Genomic DNA, 24,266 nt, shown 5'->3' with positions numbered 1-24,266 from the left:
GCAGTAGATGGGATCTGTCAGCTGCTAATCCTCTGGCTTGGTTACCACTGCCAACAACCCCTGCTGCTAACAAAGAATAACCCAGTCATCACATAGTATAGGAAGAGACAAATATACAATTGAGACAGTAAATAAGAATGCTTTGGAACAGAAGGAGAAATGATCAAAGTGAACGGGTTACCTGCAAACCAGAATGTGATTAGCTCTATTAGAAACCTTAAGTGTGTCTGGGTTGAGACAACATGTGGTCTTCAAGACTAATTTAGGTTTGTGCATACCTACGGGTTTATGCTGTAGTATTGATGCATGTATTATGTATTGCATTGGTGTACTGAATATGTATTGTACTGCAATAGTTATGTAGAGAACAAGAAAAACTCCACACACATACAAGTGTTAACAGAAAATAAACTCAACCTTTTAGCCTTTTGAGATGGACCGGCACGTCGCTCTTGATGCTCTTGCTGTCGTCCTCCGTTGACTCGCTGCGCACCAGAGTGGGGTCGTTCTGGGCCAGCCAATCAGCCACCTTGCTCTCCGAGGCCATCATAGCGGCTTGCAGCGTGCTTAAGTCCCTCCCTGATGCTCCTCCACTTCCTGCTCCACTCTTCTTGGAGCGAGATCTGTGGTGGTCGGGTATGAACTTTGACACATGGTCCTTAATGGTGACCTTCCCTGGAGAAGTGCTGTCAAACTCTATGGTGAAGGAGGCGTGACCTTGAGCTGTGGAGCAGACATTGCAGTTTAGTTACTGTGTCCGTCAGTAGCCCTGTTCAGACCTGCGTCTTTAAGTGGACAGCTCTAAGTACAGAAGTGAATGTAATTTCTTTTATGTATATCTGAGACTCATTGGAAATATACAGTACATGGATATTTAACCAAATATGATCAAATCCGCTGATGACTTGTGTTGCAGAATGTTTGCTACTCTGTCGGTGCTAGACAAACAATGGCCACTTCCTGTTTTTGGTTGTAAATTAATGTCTCTTTGTGCCATAAACGGTTGCAACACATTTATCACAAAGGCCGACTTCAGAGGACTCAAATGTGTAATAATTATACTGTAAATATACAAATTGTACTAATGTCACATGTATTAGTGCTTTACTACCTGTGATTATGAAACTACAAAGGTCTTAATTCTTAACACAATAATATAACTTTAAATTCCCTTTAAACTCTTAGCTGCACCCTGAATCAGAATAAATGAAATACTTCACCTGCAGTGGAGGTGCCCTCTGTGTCCTTGGTGGGAATCTCATGGATGCCGTTATTGGCCATGTGACCCTCCTTGGTAGGCATCTCAAAGTAACTGGAATCGTGCGCGGAGGACGCATTAAGGCTGTCGTCTTTAGCTTTCTCCCCTCGACGAGCCTCTTTGCTGTCTGAGGTTGAAAGATGTAAAGATGTTTCTGAGGTTAATGATTGACCTTTTTATGTTCATGAGCACTATTCAATTATATGACTTATAACGAAACAGTGTAATTTCACGACAGAAAGTGGTACATGAGGTGTTATCCCTATATCCCCTTTTCATCAGTTGCATTAACCTTCACTGATTTAGAAGAAGCTTCGATCTACATCTTGAGCATTTGTTAGTTTAATAACATAACCTCCTTCTGTTTCAATGTCACAGTGAGAGATGAATGCTGGGATTCAGTATCAAAAGCTGAAGGTGAAAGGTCAAGCTCAGCCCACAATGGACCAATTCAATCACGGTGCTCTCTTCAGCAAGTGTGTCTCACCATTTATCAGAATTACTGTCTCCTTGTGGGGGAGGATGCAGCCCTACGAAAGTACTATTCATGCACGTAAAGTACAAATACTATACATGCAGGTATAGGCTCTGTTTCACTCTCTATCACTTATATTTACACACACATCATGTACATCACCCAGGACAGGAAGTGCTGGTGCAGCTCTTTAAAACCTGCTTTGGGGCACTCACAATATGGAGCACTTACTTTCTCATCTGTTCATATTAACAAACAGAGTCTCTGTGGGATCTGAATATGACAAATGATACTTTCAGAAATTAGAGGGGCCATCTGCTCCATGTTGGGGAGCAAATGTAGGAACATATGGCAATTATCAAAAAGAAACAAGCTATGGAAACTGACTATGCAGAATATACTTACTAGAAAAAAAACTGACTTTCTCATAAATAATATATTCTATAAATATGATTCAAAGGCTTATTTCCCAAATCTCTTTGGGCTCATCTTCGAAGCAAGTTGCCCGCATAAGCTGCTCTGCAAGTTTGGGAATATTTGCAACATGGTTTTAAATATTAGGATCTTGAGATGAACTCCGATCAATGATGCTTAAAATCCAAAGCCTTATCTGAGAAAGTCCAACACCGTGCAAGTAACACCGTGCATTACCGACTGACACGCTTAGAATAAACATGCTGAACAAACAAAACAACAGTCAATCTCGTACCGTTTGCTCCTTTCTTGAAATGATGAGGAACTGACTAAACTTCCTGTATCTCAAACATTTAATACGTGTGAATACTATCAGAGCTTCTACTGACGTCCCCATAAATCACTCGGCTTGTCTGGGAAGCACCTAGTCATTTCTGTGAAGAGTTCAATGTCATTCATGTAAAGACCTTACAGTTCAAACTGATGCTGACGGTGCTGCAGGATTTCTTTTCTGTTGGCTTTGTAGAATAGGATTTAATGTTTAAGTCTCCTACATACAAAGATTACAACAGACACAGCATTAACTATTAATGATACCCTTAAATATCTAGGTATTCAACACACTTCCAAAAGCCCCCCCCCTATTTGGTAAGTGTGACAGACTTTAAATATCAGTAGAAAACTGTGTATAGGCTGCGATGCTTCTGACTTCTCATTTCAAATTCTAATGTACTTAAGAGTTAAAGACGTAGTTCTTCAAAGAGCGCTAATAAAAAGTTGATTTTATTTGACATCCATTTACCAGCTCCATTAGCCAAAGTATATGGAATTGAGAGCAATACTTACAGGAGAATTAGAGAGTGGTTAGCTAATGATCGTGAGAGAGTGCTCTGTTTTAACACTGCGTGCACGAGTGTGTTTGTGTGTGTTGGGAGGAATGGGGGAGCTGGTGCAATGGCGTAACTCAATCGTCTTGAGTGACAATACACAAGGAAGGGGGTAGGGGGCTGTGACAAGCAAACACAGCCTATTCACTGGGAAGAAGAAAAGGACACACACACACACACACACACTAAATTTCATTCACATGCATGCAACAACAAAAAAACACTCAAACAAAATTGCTTCCTTCCTAAAACCTCTCCTTCACTTCCCCTTCCCTGCTACTGTATCTGACGTTAGAGCAGATACACACTTTTTTTTAAAGATGTGTACACTGATAAGATCTTCTTTAGATGCTGAGATCCATGTAATCTACATAAATACACTGTGCAACACCCATGTTGCGTCTAACAACAAAGCCAACATCACAAAAAGTCAATGCACTCACCCCCTTCCATGCCTGAAGTAGCCAATCCCATTCGACCAATTCTTTTGGAACGATTTCAGGGTTTCACCCGTAGAAGTTTGCATAGATTTACGCCAGAATGACAGTATTTTCTAATCTCATTCTAACAGCGAACTACTGCTCCAGCTGAATCTGTATTGTTTAACAAAGAAATGATTTCTAACTGATTGTTCAAAAAATAAAAACAAAGTATTCCTCTTTGGGCTGGTGAAGACGCTCCCAGACAATCCATCCAGATGTGGCGAGAGATCTGAGGACGCTTCAGTCTGCTCCAGTGTTTGTGTATGATTAACCTCCCCCCACTCCCTCTGACTACACTGGTCCACAATAAAAACCAGCCTGGCACAGACTGATTTTGTATTGCTGAGCTGTTTCACTATTGGTGTAGCCTCTAATCCTGTTACTCGAACTATCCAGCACCAGTTAACGGGATCTCCCCCCCCCCAGTCCAACGGTCACTATACAACCACATATTGTAAGCAAACACACATACAGGCTCTGAAAAAGGCCTTTGTTTGCACTTGGATATACATTGTTTCACACACACAGACACACATACACACAAACACTGACTAGCCAATTCAACACAGAGCAAATAAACTGAGGGCATGAAGATCAAGCTACCGTGTACTGAGATAAAGTAATCTGCACTGCACGGCTCAATTTCGCATTGCATTTCATCCTTGGGCTATCAATAGCATACAGTAATATATACTGTACCTACTGCACAGTGACATTATTTTCTGTTTGCTGATAATACAGATATGAAGACTTTCTCCATAAGCTACAGCAAAGATGCTGAGTGTGTTGAGCTATGTTTACTGGTTCATCACCATATATGGCTAGAATAACATTAAAGACTTCAGTGTTACATCAAATTCTGTATGAAATCTGTGTCTTGTGGTCATTGTCGTGCAAGACAAAATACACAAACTGCACTGCAAACTCTTGTCCTGTAAAGCATTTTACAACCTTTAGTCCAAGCCAACACTAACACTAAAGGATTTATGACAAATACAGAGGCATCATCTGACAATCAACCAGCTTTCCTCCCATTTACACCACTGATGTTTTGGCAATGTATATATGTATGTTTGTCTACTTCATACAGTTAAACCACTATCCCACATGTTCTGCTGTGATGAGGAGACGATGTGTGTGATGGTTGTCTAACCTGACATGGAGCTGTCATGTTTTTTATTGGATGTCTTGGTTTCCTGTTTGAAGGAGTTTTCATCATCCGCATCCCCATCCCCCCACCAAGACGGCTGGCCGTAGAGGGGGGTCCCACGAGGCAGCGCTGTAACATCCCCTGAAACAGACGCACAGATACAGACACATCTTAACAAAGCCTGTGCAGCCGGTCATGTTCAACACGTTTATGATGTACTTTACATACTCTGGTACTATCCACATAAGCTGTTCTTTGTATCAGGATGACACACAGTGAACCCAGCTGCTTTTTGTGTGTGTTGGTGAATTAATTCCCCTCTAGTAGTGTCTTGCACCACTGACCTATTTTCAACTTTACCCAGCAGGATGGACACACACACATGCACAATGCTCTCTCTCACTCTCTCTCTCAGACACACGCTGTTCAAATGAAAGAGGGACTTTCCGTTTGCCTCTCTGTCCCCATTAGAATGAAAGCTGACATGGGACAAGCCTCCTACTTTAACTTCTGTTTTGTTTATTGGACAGAACGGTAGAATAGTGACAGGAAACATAGTTGAGAGGGACGGGAAAGATATGCAACAAAGATCTCCATCTGGATTTGAATGAGCGATGTTGCGGCTTACACCAGATGTGTTAACTTCTTCTGGCTCTATCTTCCTTTTACCTTCTATTACTTTAAGTATCCCTTATCGTTAAGTTTATTCACGGTATATGCAGGTAATTATAGGTTCCGTGTGCCAAATTGCATGCAGAGAGAAGGGGCCTTCTATATAAAAGCTGCTGAATGTATGCTCACTATGAGGTATAATATCTGGGTGAGGCCCGGTATTACAGTAGTAACACTGCAGGATTACATGCACAGAACCACAGAGAGGGTGTCATTAAAAACATGAGCAGCAGATGGGGAGACATGCAACATCGTGTGTGCATGTTGGCTTGTTTTTGGTCCAAATGTGCAAGTGTACGTGCAAGCCTGTGTTACTGCAGTTAAAAACAGTAGTGCTGGCATATGGGTTTGCATTATGCAGGCACTCTGACCCTGTTACTGCTTAATCTGTGCAATAACACAAGCACTATGTGGCCTTGTTTCAACATCTTAGCTTAACCAGGATCCCTGCTAGCCCCCGAGCCCGGTCAGTGACGTCAATTATAAAGTCCTAAACGGCCTTTATGTTGCAACAGAGTGTCTCCATGTTGGTGTGGCGGTTAAAGCCCTTTCCCTGGTGACTAAGTCCACCCCCTACTGGCCTGAAACAAAACCCCACCACACTTAATTTCACCATACTCTGTCTGAAAAATGTGTTTTCTTAGTGGAGAAATCCACCCGAAAATTCTCAAACACATCTCAAAAACACATGTGATGCAAAAGTCATTTTGAAATTTGCACAAATGTGGAGCACAAAATGTGTCACCCTACAGTATGTGCAGAACCCTCTTAATTCACATTAAATGCACAATGCACAGAGATACCAAACTCAATTTCGGAGACATCTTTACTTTTCTTACACTCTACGCTCTGTCTCTCACCTGCTAACCTCTCCTCTGCTTTGTGAGTGTCCACAGCTTTAGCTGGAGGCTCTTTGGAGGAAGGGACCCCGTCTGTTGCTCTCTTCTCCACTTGCCTTGGAGTGTTGCTACTGGGGGACTTAGGCGTCTTTGTTGGGGTCTTAGCGGGGGACTTGCTTGTGGGTGTCGGGGTTTCAATGTTGGGCGGCTTCTTGCTGAGCTGCAGTCCGCTAGTGAATTTTTCATGCTTAAGGGAAGCGAAGAAAAGAAACAAATTGTTAGAGATTTAAGTGGTTTAATACAACTGTGTGTCATGGTGAACATCGATGCTTGACAGTGTGTGTTAGGGCACAAGCTGGGTGTGTGTGTGTGTGTGTGATACCTTTAGAGCCTCCTCAGGCACAGTGAGCTCTCCTCTCACCACCGTGAACAGGTTGGTATGTGAGACAGACAGGTTAAGGAAATACAGGCCAAAGTAGCACAATTATGATTCATGCACATACACGTGTATACTTTATACACACAGATGCATGAAACCATTTAGTACAATAATGCACCTTCTGATAGATGTGTGAGGGGTGAAGAGGTTAAACGTCCCAAAAAGTGAAAGGATATCATATCCAAACCTCAGCTTGTCCTCCAACTTCAGAGTGATGTACATCTGCTCCTGGATGCGGACATCATTCACAAATGTCTGCAGGGGGAAGGAAAAACCAGGACAAAAACCAAGATGGTAAGTTAAACCAAATGTAACAATCAAGAAGATAACACCACAAACATGCATCTGATTAAGATGCTCCACAGTTGTGGCACACATGGCAGCGTTCAAACGTGGCAATAGTTAAAATCCCAAAGATAATCTGTTTACTTACATATAAACAAACTGAGAACACATTTGAGAAGCTGGAACAAGTGTGCATTTTTGCAAAAGATCAATTGTTCATCAAAATAGTTGCGGATTCATTTTATGCCAATTGACTAATTGATTCATCATTTCTTTTCTGGTCTCAGGGTTTTTGAAGTTAAGAAATCCGTCTGCATTGCCACGACTAAAGGCCTAAGCATGACAATGCACATCTTTGGCCCACTCCCATTCCCCCTTTTACCCCTCCTTCTATTCTGCAGCTCTGAGACAGATCAGGTTTCACTGAACTGCTAATGAAATTCTATCGTACTTGTACTGCTGTTGTGATAAAAACATTCCTGTCTCCTCTCTAGTGAGATGAGTTCATGAGCGCTTTACAAACCAGCAATCAAACACCTCTAGTGAGACAGTAAATGGAGATACTGCCCAACACACAGCCTTTTACTCACCACTGTGACATGTCTGTATTTAAGCGCTGACTCAACAGGAGAAAACTTCCTCTGCATCCAGCCCACAAAGCTGGATGGTTAATGACACAGCAGGAAGCGGCTCTGACTCTGGCTTCCTGAAAGCTGGAGAGGATGTGTCCAATCTGGTGGGCTGTGACTGAGTGCTAATCACTACACATGACTAACAGCATGTGGCAACTGTAAACATGTTTTTTCTGAGCTACCATGTGAAGAGAGTGGATCTATAAAGTGTCTCTAAGCAGAGTGTTCATTTGTGTTTCTCAAGGTTAAGATACAGAAATACCTTTTAACAGAGAGCAGTGTGTGTATCGCTACACACTGACTCCAAACACTGAATTTGTATTCTGTTTTCTTTTGTTAATTGTTATTAAAAATAAATGCACACCCTATTGTTGAAAAACCCTGTTATAAAAACCCTGTTATAAAAACCCTAAATATAAACTGAAATTCGACAGCTGGAATGATATTCCGATGTTCCCAAACCATGTGATAGCAGTCCCAAGGTGGAATTTGAGTTTCCCCTTTTTTTTGTTGTGCCCTAAAGTTGTGATTTGCATAATTAGGATTAGATTCTCATTGACTTCAGCCCTGATACAAATCTTCATTAACTGGGAGATTGATTAGCAGCGGTAAAATAAAAGGTCCTATTGACTGCCAAAAAAACAAGTTAACCTCTAACCCTTCAGGACCTCAGCTCCCTCTCCTTGAATATTTCTTTTTCCCTTTGTACCTCTTGATTTCTCTCCATCTTTGCAGTCCCTATCCATCTCCCTCTAAACCCCTTTACTCCCCCATCAGTTGGTGAGCTCAGTCTCTTATCTGTCCTCATCCCTCATCCATCATGTGACACCTTTCTCTCCTTATTTTCTGTCCTTTCTTTGTTCTCTGTTGTCCTTTAATGTTTGTCCTAAACTCTCTCTGCTTTGCATAATTCTATCTGTGTACTCACCCCATTCAGGCTGCCCAGGTCCTTGACCTTGTGTTCGTCTGCCCCAACCTCGTAGTTGATGACTGCATGCTGCTTATCCACGCTGCGGGACTTCAAAGAAAAACATACACACACATGAAGCATTAAGCCAGTGGTAACTCTTCATCCGTCTTCACGTTATATGTGCCGCATCCATACTACAGAGAGTGTTAGAGAGCTGTGTGTGTGTGAAACACACTGTGCTGCGTTACATCTTTGTAGAGGTATGAGCATCCAATGCCAAGAATGTATTTCTGATAGTGAGCCTCAATGTTACTATGTATGATATCTACTATAATATCAACGTGAAGCATATCAGCAGGTATTTCAATGTCTCTGACACACACGCACACACACGCACACACACGCACACACACAGAGTGGAGCAATGAAGGACTGGAGGTGAACATATTGATTGCCTACACTGCTCAGATATGAGCCTATCAGCGGTGGATTCCAGCACAAACACTGCAACCTTCTGTGAGATGAAAAGAAGACGATGTTGGCCTCACGGAGAGTAAGACTCGTACCTCAAGTATGGATTAAAAAAGAGATAAATATTTATTAATTATATTGCTGGTTGCTAGGAAATGGATATCCCAGGAGAGCCCCAACATTAAAAGAGTTTCTGCAGAGTGGGAAAGGGAGTGGCTGGTTTGTATAATATGTATTTGTATGTTTGTGCCACCTTGTGAGGATGGCCTTGAAAATAAATAAGGAGTTGATCACAAAACACAAAACAAAGTGACGCCTTGTCCTTGAATTAAAGAGTATGCTGTGTGTTTGCAGAGGTTTGCGGGATGTTTCAGTTTAAGGTACAACATTTTGAAGTGATTAGCTCATTATAGCTTTCCACTGGTGACCAAACACAGTGAGAATTTCCAATACATTTTGGAATATGCATTAACACAAGTTCATATAACAAATCCTGTAACAGTGCTGACGTGTTGTGAAACTGCCTCGCTTATGAATCACACACATTTCACAACCTTGGAGTGAAAATAAAACAAAAGATCAAAACCAGAATGTAAGCAGCTTGCACAGTGAGATTTCAGAAGTCAGTCAATGGTTCTGGGAGCTGGAGCTCATATAAATTCTCATATGAACCCAAATGCTGACAAGTGAAGTGCACCCTCATGCTGAAATAAAAGAAACTCAAGAAAATGGCTGAATAGTTGCTGAAGTAAAGCCAAGGGAAGCAACTGCAGAGAGCCAAGCGTCAAACAGATTATCTAAGTGAGATTAGGCTAGATCAAACAGGATAGAAACAAACTGAGCTGCTTGTTGTACGGATATAACAGACTCCCGCTGTTACACACAGATTTACTGCTGAGTCGACCAACTGAATACGTGCAGAGGCGACTTAGAATACAGATGCAGAGAAGCTCAACTTAACTAAACAAGTGAGTGTCAGCAAAGTAAATACATCCAAAGTGAAAGTAAAGTGAGCAGATACAGTGCTAGTAGGAGTTATATTAATGTAGTGAAAGAGAAAGGCACACAATGATAACAAGAAGAGGAAGAGATAAAGACATGAAAACACACACACACACACACACACACACACACACACACACACACACACACACACACACACACACACACACACACACACACACACACACACACACACTGCAGATGAGTTCAGATATGAGACAGAGGATATAATTCGACAGAAAGAGATCTAATAGCCTCACTGACTATGATATGATTCAGGCTGACATCATGGAGACTGTGTTCCTGCATTTATTATACTCCTTCCCCTTTTCAATAAATAAACAAAGTCAGAATGAACCTGATCACAGGGCCAGCGTGTGGAGGAAGTAAGCGATGATTCTACAATCATCTGAAGTTTGATATTCTGTTTGTGAGTGTGTTTTAGTTTGTGCATGACACAAGCAGCCCTCAACGTTTAGCCATGTGATCAGGACTTGGCTCATTAAAGCAGTCACATGGAGGACAACTGTGAGACACACAAACACACACACACACACACACACACACACACACACACACACACATGGCCAAAGAATTCCTCAATTTTGGAACATTTCCCTTATCTTTGTATGCAAAGACATCACAAGGATAGGAATACGAGAACACACACACACACACACACACACACTCCCATCTGAGACATATTAGAGAAAGTGTTTGAAAAACAACAACCGTTTTTCCTTGACTATTCACACAATTCAAAAGGAATTCGAAAATTCAAAAGGAACCATATAAAACCACAAAATAATAATATTTTTGTATATATTTGGCCTGAGAAACATGAGGTTTTAAATAAAAATAAAACTAGGTACCACAGAGACTATTTTTAGACTGAAATAGAATATATATTGTATGCTTTTATAATTCTGGTTTATGCTTAGGGCTCTGCAACCCATAAAAGGATTGCATTTCTTCATATCTGTGAAGTTTGGATTTCATACTGTAAGGAGGAACACCACCAGTGGGACTAAAGGATATCTAGAAGACATAGGGTACGATTTATTTGAGATAATAATAATCCTACTATTTAAAAAAAAACGTTTAATAAGTCTAATAAGTGCAGTATGGAAAGCAGAAACCTAAAAATACATTTAATTGAAAACAGCCAGAGTTATTTAATAGCATAGAGAGGCCAAATTGAAAAGTGAGGCTAATTTCCACAATACAAAATAATAAATATCAGACGCACACTGGGACGAATAAAACTTCTCTCAACACGTAATGTCATAACAGAGACTGCTGCCATGGCTGCAGCCTCTCCCCACTACAACACTCAGATAAGACCTAACTCAGGAGGTATCTGCCCCACTTTCTATTAATAGCGCAGTGACCAGAGGTACACATGGTCTCCCGGGAGGTATGCACAGCTGCACAGAAACACACACACACTCAGACACACACACAAACAAACACACACACACACACCAACATGATGACATATAAACAAGTTCTGCTACTGTAAGAGCAACATCATGAGCATTGAGGGCTCATCTGTTGACTCAGTAAACATATAGCTTATGAAACAGACTGCTGTCAGTCAGCAGGTTATTTATACGACTGAGAGGAACCGACAACATGAGTGTCAGGCTCTGGTTATCATATTATATTAAAACCTAGTAACGTAAAGACTGCATGGGCTACAGAAAGAGAGAGAGGGGGGGGGGGAAGTCTACACATTTCTTTCTGGTTTATTAAAGGAGCTGTCTGTGGAGAAACTGGTGTGTCAAGTGTTCTCACCTGTAGCATGAGCTCGCAGTCATCCCGGCCAACAAAGATCATTTCCCGGGGGAGTCGGTGGCGAGTTCCCCCGCTGCTCACCAGAAACCACGAGGTCACACTCATCTCTGCAACCTGCTGCTGCCTCTGGTACACACCTATTGGGACAAAAACAAACCAGCAGTCGTTCAAAAAACAGAGTTGTGCGGATCCAACAGCTGTGAAATATCTTTAAATTCAACACCTGTTGGAACAGTTCTGAGAATGATCCTCCGTCTCTGAATCAAAAGTGAACCCAATCATAACTCATGAAAATAATATATAAAATAACAGCAGGAATACGTCCAATTTTCAAACAGTGACCTTTAAAAACCTACGGTTTGAAGACTATTATTTTTGCATTATCTTAGTAGCACGACAATACAAATGTAAGTAAGTTGATTTAAATATTAGAGAATATATTAGAGTTCAAGTACACACCTCTGGTCCAGGTAGCTCACTGCTGATCGACTGCTGACAACACAAAACGGCTAGGCCATCCTGAGGAAGGAGAAGAAAGGAAAAGCTTTTTTTCTTCTTCTTTTTTCATAAAAGAAACCAAATAAAATGCTATTTCTCTGCAACATGATATAAGAAGCCGAGATGTGTGTAAGAACATATGAAGCAATAAAGGAAGACACTAGAAATACAGACAAAGTGTAAACACTGGCAGAGATACACTGAATCAAAACACTCCATCTTGTTTTGCTGGTAGGGGGAATGAGGTTGAGTGGGCGGTCTTGCAATGTGATGCCGCTCTTTCTACGCCTGGAATTGAACACTAAGCCAGCCAGTGAGAAACATCCTCTCTCTCTCTCTCTCTCTCTCTCTCTCTGCCTGCCCTGATCATTGCCAGATGTTAGAGGAGGAAGTGATGTAGGAATTTTGGCTGGCCTCCCAAGCAGGACATTTATTTCCCTCCTGCCTACCTCCTCCCCTCGCTCTCTTTCAGAAGAGCTGGAAATTAGGTCAAAGCCAAGACCTGGAAGAACAACACTAAGCAGAACTAACGGACTATGGGATTGGTGCTGACTGGACGAGTACCTTTTCATAATTGAGTTTTTCACACTATCACTGTCACAAAAACTAAAAATAACAAAAGAGAAAAATGATTTGTGTATCTGCCCCGTGATTCGGATCTGTTCCAAAATGTAATGAGTTCTTCCTTGGCCCATGCAACACCCTTCCATCAAGCTCAAACAAACCAAACTGAAAGCATATCCCTCCATGGCCCAGGTAAAGATTGATGCATTTTAGACCATTTTAATATTGTTCATAATTATTTATTTTGAAATCAAACATAGGTTTTAAGTTGCACTAAAATAACAGGAACTGTGTCGTGTGTAGAAAGTGCCAAGAAAAGCCCATCAGAAGAGGAATTAAAGATTATTGAGGTAAGCTTTTACTCACTTGACCTCATAAGCACTTGGTACAGCAACTCAATAATCCCCTGGGTAACATTTTTACCAACTACACACCTCTGACAGTCCCTCACACGACGCTGTTGGGGAAGGGATCAGTTTTCAAAGTAACAGCTCAGAATATCCAATGACTTTTATATGATATGTGAAACATTTAAAGTAGGAAGTGATCTGCTGCAACATGTTGTTGTAGATAAGTGTGCTTTGAACATACACTTTTATCTCAACCTCATTGACAAGAATGGTATGTCAAAATATTGAGCAGACTTATCCTAATAGCGTGCATCCTCATAATAAATGATCAATGAAGTACAAACATGAGGCTTTATTATGAAATTAGTATCATGTTAATTATGAAATCCCCCTCGACAATAACCCTAAGAAGAAACTCCACACTTAACTCAATTAAATGTTTCAACTGAAGTCATTTCCTCAAATGAATTGAAATAGATTTGTGCATCTTTCTTGGAGAATAACTCTTATAAGAATATAACTACATTTCGGGAAAGAGGGACTACAGATGTACTTAAATCCAATCAAACCGTCACTGGCCAGACTCAGTATCTCATGCTCATACCATGTGCATCCTCTGCTTGGTGAACATGTTACACCATTTATAACAAAGTTCACCAGCACAAGACTACGTGTTATATGTTGGATATTATGGATAAGGATGGAACAGATATTGTGTTTAATGCTACACTGAAACAACACACTAGAAAGACGTTATCAGAGAAAGCCAACGAAGAACAACAGCTTTGCCATTACACTATAATTACGTGTGGTTATCCCTCCCTACTGCCACCAAAGGATCTGAAGGCTTGTCGTCTCTATAACCACTGCAGAGTGCAACGTTAACGAGAACGTGGTTGAGGAGCCTGAATATGATGCATACCAGCCTGTGTGGTGCCATTCAAAAAACCTTCCTGCTAACACACATGAAAGACATGGCACAGCTGGAGGAATGCAGTGGTGGGTCTGACGAGACGGATACTGTCTGCTGTACATGTGCTGCGTACAGTCCTGATGTTCAACAGTCAGTTCACTCACAATACAAAAAAGTTCTCACTTCACTATCGACGTCTAGCCGTGCTGATAGTTTGGGCCAGATTTTGAGTTGTCCATCTCTTGGATTTATGCCTCCACCTCAATACAATGGAGGTGAATAGAATTACATTTGTAAGGCTCACAACGTCTACGTCCGTCTGGAAATCAAGAACATTTAGTCGATTAATCGATTAAATTAATCCGTAACTATTTTGACAATATTGTTTTGGGGTAAAAAAATGTCTTTATTGTATTTAATAGTTCATTGAATATCTCCGGGTTTTGGACTGTTGGTCAGAAATAAGAAGTTTTAAATTATATTTTGGGTTCTTGTAAATTCCAATTCACTGGTGTTTATATTTATGTTTATATGTTATACATTTTATATATATAAAAAAAGATTAAATTAGCAAATATGTTTTTTTTGTAATATGAGTAAACCAAACCTCAAACATTGTTTGCTTCTTCTTACAACTTACAACGACAGACAGCAGTAAAAACTTTGTGAAAAGCAAAGTAGAATGAGATTTAGAAATGTCTGCTTCTAAATATTGATAATTCCCCCATTTTAATGTTGAGATACTGGCAAAAAGAACAAACGGCTAACACTCGTGATTCATCTCATCTCCATTCCACTCTTTCAGCAACATTTATGCTGAGACTAATAAGGAAGAATAGTGATCTCATGGTTTTGGCAGGAATTCCCCAACCCCCAGACTTATACTATCTCCCACACACACTCACTCTCACACAGATTTAAGGAGCGAAAGGGCGGAGATTATTCCAAGATGACTGTGAATTCTTTGTATGGAGGAGAGGGCAGTGAAGAGACAGGAAGCATGCGCTGCACTTCCTGTGAGAGGACAGAGCTCACTCATCTTTGTGTCCACAGTAGATGTGCATCTGATGTTGATTTTATGACTGCCTGACTTGAATGAAAAACCATGTGCAGTCTACAGCGAGGCTGCTCATTCACAACTGGAATTGAATGAAGATAATCTTTTTAAAACACTAACAAAAGGCGGATGCATATTTGAAGCAAATGAGTATGAGCACTGCTATTGTTATTCATTCATTATATAATAAAATGTTCAGACATTAAGAATAAGCGGGATGATTATAAAGCAGGGCCGGATAATCAGATTTATTAGCTGTGACTAATCTCTCTTACAGCTATGTTTCCATTATCTGGCAAAATGATATATAAGCAGTCAGCAGTAATCATATCTCTTCCCTCCACTTTAAACTAGCCAATCACAGACAGGGCCTGAAAGGGGACATGAGGTGACATGAGGGGACATGAGGGGATGTCAATCAGTGGCAGTTTATATACGAGCATCACCTAATATGTTTCTTTGCTCCAACACATGCCTGCTGCTCTCCACATCTGGCTCCAATGTGTATACAAGGATGATGCAACAGCACTACTCATCTGCCTAACTGTGTCACATCACCACCGCCCCTGATAGCTGACTCAGACCGCATCACACACACACTGACAGCTGCTATGTGTAGCCTCCACACACACATTTACACAAACACACACATGCTTAGCTAAACAACAAGTGAAAACTACAGTCGGATTGAAAGAACCAGGAAGAACGAGCCAGACGGACAACTCATATTCTCGTCACACACATTTCCATGTGGTCTTTTGATGAGAGCCAAACTTAGCCCTGGGAAGGGTGTGGTTGTCTGCCTACATTGTAAAAATGTAGCTTTATCTCAGTGTACGTACATTAAAACTTACCAGCAGCTACAGTGGATGCTAAAAACCACACATTAGGTTCTGTGTCGCCCTAATGGAAGTATTAATGGCAAAAGAAAGATATTGATTGCTATTAACTGATTGAGACGTCAAAATAGTGACTTAATTGAAAGATATTTGTTCCTTTAAACTTCCATGTCTGGTTGGTCTTTCTCAGGAGAATTCCTCTGGCGGACAGGAGGTGATGCATTTAATTTAACAGCAACAACAGCTGATGGTTCTGATAAAAAATAGCACTCAGTAGTTACAGGAGATAGAGCAGTGTTGGCCCCCATGGCTGAACAGACAATAGAAAATAGCAGTAACTGAATTAAATGTAACTATCGACACAATCATTTCTTGGAAGTGTGGCCCGAAAACGCCGCAGCGAAGAAGGCTCAGTACCAAAGATGTTACCAAAATGAAATCAACACGACTCTTGTAGATTAACACTTTATGTAAGACCTGAAACCTAATACATTTTAAAATCAATATTGCAGCTTTGCAACAATGGAAACAAAGAGAAAAGCGGGTATGGGGTTCTAGACAGCGCCTCAGAGGTATAAATAAAACCAATAAAAGGAATGTACATAGAAGGTCAAGCCGAATAGAAAAGCAGCAGACTATTCCCTTGAAAATGCTGATGTCAGGTCAGTAAGTCAATAAGTAATAGACAAGGGAGACTGAATCGGTCTTGCAACCCTAGAGGTGTTTTGGGAGAAGAGGAGCCTCCAGACCCTGAGGGGTGTAACAGACAAAGAACAAACCAGGCAAACACATTCAAGACGAGACAGTTGAGCAACCTCTGGACAAACAGACAGACAAACGGACAGACTAAAGGCTTTTAGTCCCCAATGACTGAGTCTACTGTAGATGTACAGACATGAGAGTGTACAGTAGAGGAGGTATTGTTCCTCTCTAAACTTCAAAAAGAGAGACTGTGCTTTTTCTATGATGTAGATGATGATATACCAAACCCTTCTAACAAGCTGAATCTAACGTGTATAATTTGTTGCTCTTTTCATAGTGAACTTTATGTTTTAAAATCACATTTTTATTCTGTTTTAAAATCCTGCTTCACCACCTGTGAGCATTATGGTTTCAATGCGCCTCAATGACATGCTCTGACACTAAGTCCATTAGAAATGGATTGTGCATGTGATTCTCCTGTCACATGGCACTTTGAATGAGATGTAAATATAGCTCCATGGGGCAGCCAGTCAATCACCACTGTTTTGTTTGATAGCATTTAAATAATAAAGTATATATGAAATGTTCTTGGTCCAAAATTGAGAGGGAACAAAGGAGCACACCATGGCTGCTCATCAGTCTTTAAGTCTTTGATTCCATTTGACATTTGAATCAAGTTGGCCTACTTTACCTCTCCTCGTGAATGAAGAATAGCCAGCAAAGAGCCAAACATCCACTCGCCATATTCTGTTTAAGGGACCACCTTTGAGAAAACCTCAATTACAATTGGAGGCTAAAATTCCTGATTCTTGCTATTGTAAAGGCTCAGTAAGTGACCGTGTATATCCCCGCCAAGGATGCTACACCTTCCAAACACTGCCTGACAGGTGAGGATGGAGGAACAGTTTGACACAAAATCATTTGTGTCTCCTGTTCATATCCAACATATCCAACAACACCAGATATATGTCACATGAGAAAGAAAGACATCTGAACATTTAACTAAAGTGGGTCATGATTTCCCTTTCCCTTTTGTAAATCTGAATCCTACAACTGGAGTAGAATAAAATAGTACTAAATTCATATTATGAATTTATAGTTAATGCAGCCGGATAAAGACCGGTATTAATCTCTAATAGCACCATGCAGCAAGATAATAAATCATTATGGTGTCAGTATAGCACCTCAAATCTGCAGAAGCTCAAGTGCGCATGTGTACTGTATGTATGGCTTTATGTGTGTTAACGTGGTTTTTAAATGCGGCATGTGGGGAGGGGGGGGGGAACCCATGCAGTAGAAAAGACCATATGGTGCAGGGAAGCAGCCGCAGTCATCACATGAGCAGTTGGCGAGAGGAAGAAATAAGCAAACACCTCCATTTAGCCAGCATCCCTCCTGCCTGCTTCATTGTTATTACCATAAACAACCCAGCACACCCCTGGCTGTAAGAACCCACCACATGCTCAGTGACCCCTGTGTTCCACATGACCTACAGACCTACATATAGACATTTACATTTCACGGATGTTATAACTGTACGGCATGTTCTTAAAAACATATCCAGCCCTTCAGCATTATCTGAGAAAATAGCTATTATTCTTGTGGAGTCTAATGGGGGGGGGGGGGGGACCAGCACTCTGAACTGATAAAGAGATAGATTATTAATAATCCAAGAGAATTAATGAAGCACATTCCCCGCAGGATAGTCTTTTTTAGTGCATGTAATTCATTCTCCAAAGCGTGCGTGCAGTATATTTCACAAGGGGCTGGAGAGCAAAAGAAAATATGCAGTAAACTCATATGCAAACTTTAATTAACCATCAAAATGTTAGAGCAATACATATTTTATTATATTATACTAGTTCATTAATGCAGTGTTAAGGTGATAAGTATTTTTGACAATTCTCTGCTTTATATAATTGCAAATTGGATATATTTGGACAAAAAAAGCTATTTGAAAATGGAAATCTTGATGGACATTTGTCCCTATTTTCTGGCATTTTTGTAGCCCAAACAATTAATGAGGGAAATGAGCCCTTATTAGACCGCAGCTGTGTATAAAATCTTCAATTTAGATCTATTCAATAATACTTAATATGATATGAACGTTATTTGAAAAATAAACAAATGTACCCTCTGACATTTTTGAATAATGCTGTCATATGAAAACATCACAGTATTAATAACCAACAGAAGTCAAAGCACGCAGTGTGTCAGGTGTACTGGAGGTTTGCTCTGCGTCGCCCCTGCTGAGCAGATAACGACCGACGCGTGGCCCTTTAACAGGAACATTAGTATTTGGCCCTCCCTGCCACGTTGATTATGACACCAGCGTTTATGCTGCCCACAGCTATAGCCTCAGCAACAGACAGAAATAGTGAAATCCACACTGGCACTTAGGAGGAGAGAAAAAATATCAACGTCAGCATAACAGGACAATCAGGAGGAGCCTAGCAGAGGGAAAGATGGGGATGGAAAATACTAGATCAATATCTGCAGTGAAAAGAAGCACAAAATACCAGAAACTCAGAGGGGAGTGCGTTACACCCCAAAACAGATGTGATGGTCCCTTTTTTTCATTTGGAGAAGTTACCTAAATGCAGAACGCATACACACCCTTCATGTTCCATAACAAGGGAGAGGCTGATGATTATGTATATAAATTGCTTCATGTGTTTTTTCTTGTTTTCCGCTTTCCTATCGCTCCCTTTTTTTTTTTTTCGACAGACTTTTTTATTCACCTCTCTTGTTTCTCTCTGCGACTCTGCACACAAGACGGAGCTTTACCGGGAAAAGCTATTTGACTCTCATAACCCTTTTAAAGTTTCTACTCTGATAGATTACAGAAGTGAGACGCACTTCTATTTTTAGCTACAGTCACCCTCGTACAAAAACTCTTTAAAAACATGTTGAATAGAATGGAATAGATAACAATATTACGTTTCAGGCTAGGCTGTCTTCAGCCACAAATAACACTCCCTGTACACTTCCTAAACTTCCTACTATACACAATGGCCGTGGGCAGGCCGGACAACCAAGTCCTCAATCCCAACTATAGACTAGAACAGAAAACAGGTTCATATTATTGAAGGAAACCTGAACTATACATGTACACACCATTGCCCTAGAATCTGGAAACACTTAAAGTAGGCTACTTCAGTAAGGACGACATAGAGGATGAAAAAGCAGATTTTAACTTTATTTTGTCTGCTCAGTGTTAATAGTCAGTGTATGCCCTGTCAGCACTGACAGCTTGGTGACTAAAGGAATGTTGTTGAGTTTTCAAGTTTGTCAGAAGCAAAACAGAACAACACAAAAAGAGATATAAAAAGTGTGAGTGCACTCTTTCTATTCATTTACATAGCTACCCGTGTTATCATCTGCACTGTAACTGTGTAAATGGACACGTATGAAGGCAGACTGGGCTGCAGTCTAGCTAGGACATTGCTGCTGCTTCCTCTTCGAGAGTGCACCAACCGTTCTGTGACACTGACACAGTTTTTAAAAATGCAACTGCCTGTAGAGCCAACCAGCCTGCCAGTGGCCACATTTGGGGAGAGGACAGGAAGGAGGCTGAAAATGGCAGAGTGAAAGGGAGAAAGAAAAAGAGCAAAGCTGGACTGGATGGTATTATCTGCTAATTCTATGGCTCAAACCCAACAAAAATTTGAATTCTTAAAGCTGGGGGAGGAGGAGTCAAGACTCACTGATATGCAGCCTATAGCTCTCCAGCTTTCCAAGAAAACATCAGTCCAGTATGAGAACAGTGGAACTGTGTTATAACCCAGACGTGGAATGCATTCAGTCGCCACTTGTACCTTCAACATTATTAGATGCAAGTAAGAGAAATGATCAAGATGAATAAACACAACCAGGCTGCTGCTTCTGCTGCGTTCAAATGTGTTCAACAGTTGTGTAACTTTGGCATTTGTCATGCATCTTCATAGCATTTTAGCTAAATGCATCATGCATTTAATAGTCTGTTACCTAGCAATTAGACAATAATGACACAATGTTCAAATGTCTATACATTTCTTTGTAAGAGGCATGCAAATAAGGCATCTTAAAGATATTTTTCAATGCATAATCAAAGACAGTCTAATGCAGTTATAGAGCACATATTTAGCTATTTCCCCATGTTTTACATCTTTGGTGATGATGACAGCAAAAATCCAACTCAACACAAAGAGAGCGGATGCATGTAGGCCAGCTACATCTGCCCCACGAAAACAAAGCCTGCACACAGAAGAGGAGGGGGGTCCGACATAGGAAAAAACTCTGCAGCTACATTAAATCGTTAAATACCAATTTATATAATATACCATTCAGACAATATAAATAGACTCAAAGAGGACCTCGAGGTTAAAATGTTTCCAGTGAGATAACCACAAAGCGTTCACTGTAGCCGACCTTCATTGATGTGCATCCTGTCTCGGTAGCCTCCGTGCTGTTATAGAAAGATGCGACTTATAGAAAAAAAAAAACCTTAATAACAAAAACGGTAATAGTAGCATAGAGGGCAAACGTGCCCGGTGTTTTTAGAGAGGCAGCAAAGGCTGTGTCGCTTTACAAAGGCGGACCAGGGCATACTGGTCATGCTGCTGCTGCCGACAACAGTAGCCATCCAGTTAGCCTACAGGGAGTCAGACCAGTTTGTTTATCCGTTATAGGCATAACAGGGTATTTCCCGAGCTTGTTCATTAAATGTTATACATTTAATCTGAATCCAGGTTTATAGTGTTGATTTAAAAAGCTCCATATATATACCGTGTGACCTCGCATAAATGTAAATCAACATTAAAAACCCACATTGACATCAATAGACGGGGCAGCACAAAAGCAGAAAACCGACTCTTTCCATTTTTTTTCTCTGCCGCAAACTTCTAACGGTCGAGCACCTAGCTAAAAACCTACAGTTAGCAACTGTTCGCTAAAATAAAAGTGTAGTCTACTCCTCACTTACCCTTTTCTTTGCTGGTGTGTGTTTCTGCTGAAGGTGTGTGTGTGTGTGTGTGTGTGTGTGTGTGTGGAGCCCAGCCCTGCCGCTGCTGCAGTTCAGTCTGGCTCTGTGCGTCGGCCTTCTCTCCCTCCGTTGCTCAGCAATACGCTTCTCCCTGCAAAGCAGCGGCGAGCGGACCAACATCCTGAAACAAGCGGCAAATGTAAATCACGACTTCCGGTAAACCCTTTCAGAATAAAATCAGAGCAAACACAACGCAGACATTTGTGAGTTAGTGACATGTTCCTTAAACCTTGAAGTGACACACTGTGTATCTAGGCAACCACATGCACAATTAATCATGTGACAGCAGAAAGTAGTTCCCTTAGAATCAACTTCCCTAAATCTGTGGGGAGAGTTCTCTTTATGCATCCATGGTAGAGATAACCTGCATGTTAAAGTCAGGACAAAGCAATATGATGGTGATGTTTTACCTACTTACCTGACCTACCTATGTTCATAATAGTTTTATATTCTTATATAGTGTTATTTTTTAATTTTCGTATACCTGTGGTATGATGTCATACAGCATCTCCTTAAAATCAATTCACGTATCCTACTTGGACATTTTACTAATTTGATAGTACCTCTACTTGTAATTGTTTTACATAACTGTATTTTAATAACATCTCAATTATTCTGCTTTATACATCACAATTATTTTCCCTTATCTGAACGTTTTAATGGCCTCTTTTTTCTGTGAGTATATCTCTTCTTTGTTGCTTTGTTGGGTCACCCATGAATAAAATTGTGGTTGATTTACATAGAGAGCAACTTAAGACAATAGTCATACTCCTTGTATGTGTACACATACTTAGCCATTAAAGCTGTTTGGGATATTGACCGATTTAAATATAAAATTATAAAAACATAAATGTCAATGTATAGGGCTTAGCTGTGGAGCTATTGCACCCCTAGTCCCACTACAACTAAAAAGATAATATATATTACAATGTAACATATTAATTTAAAAATAATTACTAAACTTTGGGCTGATGTCCCTCAAGAATAAGAAAATGTATGACTTAGCACATGTTTATGTGCTATGTCATGCTTTGTTATGTAGACCACATGTGTGTACCATGAGCACTTATATAAACAGACAGTGTGCAGATCTATTTTTTAATGGTTATATTTTTTACGAAAATATGTCATATTTAGACATATATTCGAAATAAATAGATATGTTTTCCCATATAAACACAACATGCAAAAACGGGTTAGTGTTACCCTGATCCCTTGTTATTAACAGTAGGCTACATTGCAGTCAACCAAAAAACCTTTGCTGTAATAAATTATTAATAGGGAAATCTGTAGCCTAGTAGCGGAAGTGTGAGTCAGGAAATTAGAAAGGTCAAGGGGTGAATTTCTACTAAAGTAAACTACGAGCTGAAGTTAAATCCCGTTTTTCAACCAACATGATCATGTTGATGAACTTGATGAACAACCAACAGACCTAGGCTAAAGCTTTTGGCAAAGGAAATGCCCTACAGATGGCTAATTAGCTGACGTCACTGTGCACAAACCGGATTAGAGGATTAAATATGCATTTTATCTCATTTTTAACAACAACAAAAAGAAGTATTTTGAAAGCAGACATCGTAATTTCCGGAGTTTGTGTTGTCGTCTCTGGCTAGCTTGACGCAGCTCATCCGCAGCAGCGCCTGCGTCTACACCTCCAACCATGGATGCTTCCAACTCGACCAGAAGCATGTCAGCCAGAACCGGGTGGGCGGGTTTCCTGGACTCACAGGTCACGTTTCAGGGTCTTTAGTGACTGTACCATCAATTGGGCTGTGCAGCTAGCAGTATTATATTTGATGCTGAAAATAAAGGCAGTACCTGCTGCAGGGCAATTGAGCGACCCGGGAACCAAACTACTACAGAAACGATTCAATTAAATGAGGATTTAATCAGAGCACCTACCTCTGATGGATAAAACGTGCATCCCTTTTTCAAACTATATTCTATTTTAGAGATTTTAATATTTTTTTACTGGCTTCTATAATAAAAGTCAGTGGATAAAATAAAGCTTATTAAAACCTACTCACATCTGAACAGAGACGGCATAATTAATACATTTGGAGGTTACTAAAATGTTTTGTTTGCATGTAGCTACAGATGATTGGGACAGCGTACTCAGAGACATGCGCACAATGCTAGAGATAATTATACGTTTTTTATGCTGCCAAATATTTATTGTACTTTTTTAAATATAATAAATTGCATTTTTTTTACCATCTAAAAAAATTCAAAATCTAAAACGTTGTAATCCTGTAATTTGTCTAGCACAATGACGCAATGACGCTCCCTCCCTCTCGGCGTGAAAGCACTCGGTTTATATCTTTGGAAGTACCGGCTGGAGAGGCGGAGCGTTTGTTTGGCATTTCTTTTGGAACCCTATGTGACCTGTACACTTTTATAACATATAGCGATTTTTGCTATTGTAGGCTATTTCACCAACATGATTTGCTTTTAATTTGGCATTTACCTTTTTTGTGTGTCTGTTTTAATATTGGTTGTGTCCTTATTGGAAGTCATTTTAGTTTAATCATCATGAGTATTACATTTTAAACTTCCCTGAAGAGTTTAAAATGTTGTATTAAGGATATATATATAGTATATTGATCT

The 24,266-nt window shown here is 40.4% G+C and overlaps 1 protein-coding gene across 1 annotated transcript in view; it reads right to left on the bottom strand.

Annotated features, from left to right (window-relative positions):
• The window catches only part of cep170aa (centrosomal protein 170Aa), a 38,258-nt gene extending 16,530 nt beyond the window's left edge, over window positions 1-21,728 (bottom strand). Inside the window, 10 exon segments of the mRNA XM_029449510.1 lie at window positions 418-723; window positions 1,221-1,385; window positions 4,670-4,807; window positions 6,199-6,424; window positions 6,560-6,618; window positions 6,793-6,871; window positions 8,462-8,551; window positions 11,714-11,850; window positions 12,173-12,232; window positions 21,600-21,728. Of these exon segments, the coding sequence (XP_029305370.1) occupies window positions 418-723; window positions 1,221-1,385; window positions 4,670-4,807; window positions 6,199-6,424; window positions 6,560-6,618; window positions 6,793-6,871; window positions 8,462-8,551; window positions 11,714-11,818 (1,168 nt within the window). The 5' untranslated portion in view covers window positions 11,819-11,850; window positions 12,173-12,232; window positions 21,600-21,728.
• Window positions 21,729-24,266: the final 2,538 nt, after the last annotated feature.

The sequence above is a fragment of the Cottoperca gobio genome, chromosome 15 (genome assembly GCF_900634415.1).
Source record: "Cottoperca gobio chromosome 15, fCotGob3.1, whole genome shotgun sequence".
In the NCBI taxonomy this organism is placed as follows: Eukaryota; Metazoa; Chordata; class Actinopteri; order Perciformes; family Bovichtidae; genus Cottoperca; species Cottoperca gobio.
Note: the sequence above shows the minus strand (reverse complement) of the source record. Positions and strands in the feature narration are given on the sequence as shown.